The sequence below is a fragment of the Asparagus officinalis genome, chromosome 1, assembly GCF_001876935.1.
Source record: "Asparagus officinalis chromosome 1, Aspof.V1, whole genome shotgun sequence".
Classification (NCBI taxonomy): domain Eukaryota; kingdom Viridiplantae; phylum Streptophyta; class Magnoliopsida; order Asparagales; family Asparagaceae; genus Asparagus; species Asparagus officinalis.
In genome coordinates this window covers 106,500,541-106,507,308 of record NC_033794.1, presented here as the reverse complement: position 1 = coordinate 106,507,308, position 6,768 = coordinate 106,500,541, and the positions used below count along the sequence as shown (strand labels likewise).

The window sequence follows — 6,768 nt, the reverse complement described above, 5'->3', positions numbered from 1 at the left end:
TATATTTCCATATTATTGTTTGGCAATTTTTGGCTGTCACGTTTTCCAAAATGACTTACGGAAACCCAATTTTATTAGTGTATATTTACCAAACTTTTTTTCGATTTTTCAATTTTAGAAATTATCTATTTTCATGCATTACATGGTCAAAAATTTATTTTCGTAAAAATTTGGAGTTTTTGTTTTTTTTATGTTTGGCTAACCTCCATTGCACCCTTAAGATTTTATAATAGGATTTACTAGGAAGCCATCCTTAAGAAGGTTCATTATATCCCAAAAAAAATTGCATGTATATGGTATTCCAAGAAAAATTAAGAAAAACATCATTATTTTAGTCAAATGTTTTGCTACTATATCTACATATTCAATACAACCTAAATAAATCCTCGATACATTTCATTTCAGGAGAAATATATATCATAAACGAATTGACCTTAGAGAGCTTTGTTTTGTGAAAGTACTCTGTGATTTCAGCCCATTATATTCGTAGTACAAAAGAAATATGTCTATCTTAGATTAGTAAACTTAGGTGTACTAATTCAATGATTGATATAAATTTCATGTCAGCTTCGCGTAATGAATACTTCTTGTTGTATTGTACACATAATTTTTGGTTTAGATGACCAACATTTAAGTTACCATAAGTACTTACTAACTAGAAAGATTTCGTATGACAGCTAAAACGTGCAATTAAACTATTGCAAGCACTGCAATTTCTTTGGTATTTTTATTTTTATTTTGCAATTCAACCTTAAATAAAAAAGCAGCAGCAAGGGTACTTTTGTAAAGATAAAAGGCATGCTTGAGACAGTTGAGAGCGAAGCAGGGTCATTACTCTGTCTTCACCCGCTCAGACCATTCAAAACGCCAAAGATAAAAAGGGAAAGGAAAAAAATGATTTTGGCATGCATCTGTCCTTTGGATCATCCGCTGAGCCCACGTGTACGGCCTAAATCTCTTTTCTCAATGTCCCGGAGGACCCAGGGACCACCTCCTCAAAACTTTTATAGTTTCCAGTTGCCATAAATTATAGCAGTGAGAAATATTAATTGGTCGAACATAGTAGCATTCATGCAAATAGGGGCAAAAAAGACAAATTTAGATATGGAACCCTGGGTTTTTACACCGAACTTATCCTAGGCCCTAGAACCTTGAAATTCTATTTTTCATCCCATTTATGCTCTGAATACAAAATTTTCCACTAAATTACTTAAATAAAATATATTTTACATGCTTTCACATTACATAATTTTGCTGATGCTAAAAGTTCTTTGTACGTAAAATATAGGTATAACAATTACTTGTAGATGTAACCGTTCGTTTTAGCAACTGATTTTTTTTAAATTGCAATCATTAAAAAATCACCTTTTTCAGCCAACACAAATTTATGGTTGAGTGCAATTTGTTTTACAGAAACTCACTTATTTTAATGGCAAATAGCTTTACATAAATTTAACTAATGTTTTACAAATATAATCTTAACAAGCCATAACTATAACGAAACAAGCATCGTTATTAAATTTATAACTACCTTTTAAAAGTTAATATCATATATACCTTATAAGTTTTTCACAAACCAAAAAGTATTTACCTACAGCTACATAAACATTACCACTGCCTCCTGGAGGAAAAGTGAAGCATTAAGGGGCTAAAACATAATTTCACCAAAACTTTAGAAAATTACAAGAAGAGTCCACACAGACTGCACTCTGTAGAAAAAGCGCAGGCACCACATGACTCGTCTCTTTAACTTTCTCAACCGTTTACAGTTTCCAAACACATAAATAATTTCATCTACAATCCTTCATTTAATAATTTCTAACTATTATTTATTTCTACAAAAAATCACAAATTAATTTATTAATCTCTGCCATACTGAGTGGGACCCCGGGCTTTCTCCTTATATAGGCCTCTTGAGCTCCTCATTCTCTTCACCATTTCCTCCTCCTCTTCTTCTTCTTCTTCTCAAAGCTCCTCCCTTTATTATTCTCCCTAGCCCCCTGTTTCTTTCTTTACTTCTTCTTTATTTTTTTGGGGAAGAAAAATGGGGAGAAATGGAGTTTTGTTGGCGTTGATGATGGCTTTGGTGCCATTTGCTTCATGTGGGCATGATTATGGGCAAGCTCTGAGCAAGAGCATTCTCTTCTTTGAGGCTCAGAGATCTGGTTACCTCCCTCATAACCAAAGGGTCACTTGGAGAGCTAACTCTGGGCTTGAAGATGGAAAAGCTAATGGGGTAATGCTCTCATTTTGAAAAATAAAATTATGGTAGTTTTAAGTTTTACTAGTTTGAGATAGAAATGGGTTTGAAGGAAATTGCTCTGTTTTTTTTTGTATGTATATATTTTAAAGATTTTTTTTTTGTTAGTTTACAGTTTTTTTAGTTGGAGAAGAGCTTGAAAGGAACTTCTCTGTTTTATTTATACAGTGTTCTGTCATTGTTTCATGTCATTTCTTTTCATAAGTTTGTTTAATTCATGTTTATAATCATAATAAAAGGCTGGTTAATAAGAGAGGGTCTCACTCTCTTGATCTCATTTTCTTGCCCACTTTTATCACTGACCTTTATTTTTTTTTACAGTTGTAAAATTACCTTTAGTTTTTTTACAGTTGTAAAATTTTATTTTGTTCTTATTATCTTAGTATAATCACGGAGAAAGCGACACCTGTCCACCATTGTTTCACTTTGACCTCTTTTCCTAGTAATCATTAATTCTTTACTTGATTACTTTTACCTACTTGGCAAAACTTTTTTGAGCTTGCTATTCTCATCCTTTATTGCTTATTTTAGAATGGTATTCCATGTGCTAGTTAATCTTTAAGGTCCCATTTGGTAAATGGTTAAAGTATGAGGTTAAGGAGACTTTTCCTTAACCCCTCACTTAATCCACCAAACATAAAAATCTATACAATGGTTAAAGTGAGTTAATCCTTCCTAATTTGTCAAACATAAAAAATATAGAAGGGTTAAGCTAACCCCCTCTAGAGGGATTAAAATGAGTTGACCTCTCAAAATGAGTGGTTTACTAAGGGTCCGTTTGGATGTGGTATTTTGCCCCGAAAATTGGGAAGAAAACTGCCAAAATAGCAGTTTTTTGACGGCTTTCCCCCAAAATTGCCTCTTAAAGATTTTGGGGGAAAGCTGCCAAAAAGCTATCATTTTGGCAGCTTTCCTCCCAATTTTTGGGGTAAAATATCACATCCAAATGGACACTAATAATTCTATTTAGAATGATTAAAAGTTAACCGTTCTAATTATAAAGAAAATAGCTAAATCGTTGTTATTCCCAAACACAAAAACTTATTACAATGACTAAAATAAAACTTATTTAACGTATTATCGAATGAGCTAAGTACATTAATCATTCTTTTTTACCTATCTTCTTTAATCCTTTACCAAACGCGACCTAAAGGTATTTTGAAGAAGGAAGTGCATTTAATTAGCTCAACTACCCTCCCCTTGTTTTCGTAAACAACATTAAAATATGTGATGAGAAACGGCTCATGGAATTTCAAACTTAATCCTCTCAAAGTCTCAACTATTATTTGACTTAAGAGGAGGATGTTGGTACTGTCATTAGCAATTAAATATTAGATTTCCAATAATGATTGTCGTTATGTTGTGATTAATTAATAAAAATGCAAATTAAAAATTTGCAGGTGGATCTGGTTGGGGGGTATTATGATGCAGGGGACAACGTGAAATTTGGGCTGCCTATGGCTTTTACAGTAACCATGATGAGTTGGAGCATAGTTGAATATGGGAAACAAATGGCAGCTAGTGGGGAGTTGGGCCACGCTATGAATGCCGTTAAGTGGGGGACTGACTACCTCATCAAAGCCCACCCTGAGCCCGATGTCCTCTATGGAGAGGTATGGACTCCTCCACGCTCTACTTACCAAATTTGTTAAAGTAAACATGACCTTTACTCTTTTCATTTGCAATTACTCTTAAATTTAAAAATTAGTTTTTGTTTTTAAAGCATCTGGTTCTTGATCAACAACACTAGTGGCACACAAAGGGGGAAAAATAGTTTTAGATTAACAAAAATGCTAATCGTGAATCCTTAATATATTGCATCGACAATTCTTTGACGCATCGTTAATGTAATAGAGCAGATCGTACCATAACAGCAACACCACTAGATACTTTCTTTTAAACCAAATGCATTGTATTTTTAATTGTTCGTGCATTTATGAATGCCCTGGTTTCATGGTCTAAATTTGATTAAGCTAATTTGATTAAGCTAGGATGACTACCTTGTAGTAATTTGCTTTTCCAATTGAACAAGGGTTCTCAAGTAATTTAAGTTTTAATTTTGATTTTGTCTTTATGCTATTTATACCATAGGTCTTATCTTTAGTCTGGACATTATAGTGCAGGAATCAAATCATCAATTTGCTGTGCTAGCTTATTTTTAGCATCAACCTAAGCTTAACTTAGCTAGCCTAGCATTAGCTTAATTTATCTTTGTCTGTTGTTCTCCTGCACCCATTTATTTATCTCCCTTCATGCACTTTTGGGTGCATTTGACCCTCTTGAAATTTGGCCCCATTAAGTAACCCTCTTTATCCTTCGTCTCTAGAAAAGTAAATGCCAACACTCATGATTTCTTTTCATTCTTCCCTTTGAATTTTACCTTGTGACTGTGACTAACTTGGTTCTACCGCCAACATTTTGCTTCTATACCCTCGGCTTTTATAAAATTGTATGACATACCAAACTAATCTGAAGCGCATCTGTTAACAGGTTGGCGATGGCAACAGTGATCACTTCTGCTGGCAGAGGCCAGAGGACATGACGACCAACCGACAAGCGTATCGGATCGATGCGAACCACCCCGGCTCAGACCTCGCCGCGAGAGACTGGCAGCCAGGCAATGGCTTCAGCTTCCATCGTTTTCCGGCGATCAAACCCCGCCTACTCGCATGAGCTCCTCAACCACGCCAAGCAGGTTCGAGGGACTGAACACGCTTACGCATATCAGTGCTTTTGTGCAAAATTGGAATAGTATAGGGGTGCGTATGCGAAAAGTTAAAGTGGGTACCACACGATAATGGGGCTCAATGTTTGGGCCCCCTCTTGAGAACCCGTGACGAGCGGATCTGCGCCGTTTGGATCCGTAATCGTCCTCGATGCTGAGGACGCTTCGTTTCACGTGGGCTGTCGCCTGTCGGTGCCAAGCACCGCGGGGCCCAGTGAGATTATGACACTTTTGCCCCTGCTTACGTCCTTTGTTTTCTATGTCAGCCGTTAGATTTTGGTGTAGAAATGTCCATTTTAAAGGGCAGAGTTAATGTAGCAGGGTTCGTTGGAGTGATCCACGCTTAAAAAAGTGCGATGAAGAATGCTATGCTGTGCGGCGTGTGCCCTTATCTAGTATCTTTCAGCCCCTATATTTGCGTAGGGTTTTTTTTTATGAGCAAATTTATGTAAGGTTTTATTTCATAGACCAGACTTTAGATTAGTGATTGTTTGGGGTTTTAACAAGTAACTCCACAACTACATAGATAAATATAACTAATCATTATTAAAAAAAATCAGCATACTTTAGATTAAGGAAACAATATAAGCTTATATTATTTAATAGGAAAATGTGAGTGAAAGTTTGCAAAAATATTACAACGCCCCTGAGCTCTTGGATATAGTGAGAGTGTCTGGTCTTTTTTGGTTTCTTTAAATATTTTCCTAAAATCTTGGATATTTCTTTTTCATCACGTGGCGGTCAATTATTGGAAGAATATTATCGGAATGTTTCCACCTTAGAGTTTGAAAAATTTTAACGGCAAAACTTTGGAGAATGATATGCTTTTATGCTTACCTAGAAAAGTGGCGCGTTAACTATCTCACCCACTTGCTGTACTTTGTTATTTATAATATTGGGCACATATCATTTGTTGCATTATTTCGAAACTTTTAGCCTTCATTGTATCAAGGTCCTATAATGAGGTTTTAATGAAGGAAGTTATGTACAATAAATAAAATTTTTAATGCCATTTTCTCGTGGCGCGTGCCTAATTTTAACTTCTAATGGGGTAAAATTTGCTAGAACAGTGGTCCAAATATGTGATGTGTTTTTCTTAATTATTCATCAATAAACAAATACATTATCTTTGGTTGGCAGCTCTTCGCATTTGCCGACAAATACAGAGGCAAGTACGACGCCAGCATTACCGTAGCTCAGAAATACTACCAATCTATCAGCGGATACGCAGTGAGTATCCCAATCATTTTTTCTAATTCCTCGTTTTACGGAAGTTCCGGCCCAACTAACACTTAATTTGAATTAATCTCAGGACGAACTGTTATGGGCCGCGGCCTGGTTGTATCAGGCCACCAACGACCACTACTACCTCGACTACCTCGGCAACAACGGCGACGCTCTCGGCGGAACGGGCTGGGCCATGACTGAGTTTGGGTGGGACGTTAAATACGCCGGTGCCCAAGTGCTGGCTGCCAAGGTGATAATTCTCACCATTACTAGATTTCATTCCCCCAATACCCCCCGATGATTACAGGCTTTTAAAAGTTGAACCTGGTCCACATTTCCAGTTCCTCATGCAAGGGAAGGCAGCCCACCACTCGCCGGTGTTCGAGAAGTACCAGCAGAAGGCTGAGTACTTCATGTGCTCGTGCCTCGGAAAGAGCGGCCGCAACGTTCGAAGGACCCCCGGCGGCTTGATTTACAGACAGAAGTGGAATAATCTGCAGTTCGTGACCAGCGCGTCCTTCTTGCTCACCGTCTACTCTGACTACCTTCAGTCTGC

The 6,768-nt window shown here is 36.8% G+C and overlaps 1 protein-coding gene across 1 annotated transcript in view; it reads left to right on the top strand.

Annotated features, from left to right (window-relative positions):
- Positions 1,940–6,768, top strand: part of LOC109828869 (endoglucanase 6-like) — a 6,346-nt gene continuing 1,517 nt past the window's right edge. Inside the window, 7 exon segments of the mRNA XM_020395841.1 lie at positions 1,940–2,236; positions 3,661–3,873; positions 4,751–4,861; positions 4,863–4,955; positions 6,126–6,215; positions 6,298–6,462; positions 6,554–6,768. The exon segment at positions 6,554–6,768 is cut by the window's right edge and continues 13 nt beyond it. Of these exon segments, the coding sequence (XP_020251430.1) occupies positions 2,045–2,236; positions 3,661–3,873; positions 4,751–4,861; positions 4,863–4,955; positions 6,126–6,215; positions 6,298–6,462; positions 6,554–6,768 (1,079 nt within the window). The 5' untranslated portion in view covers positions 1,940–2,044.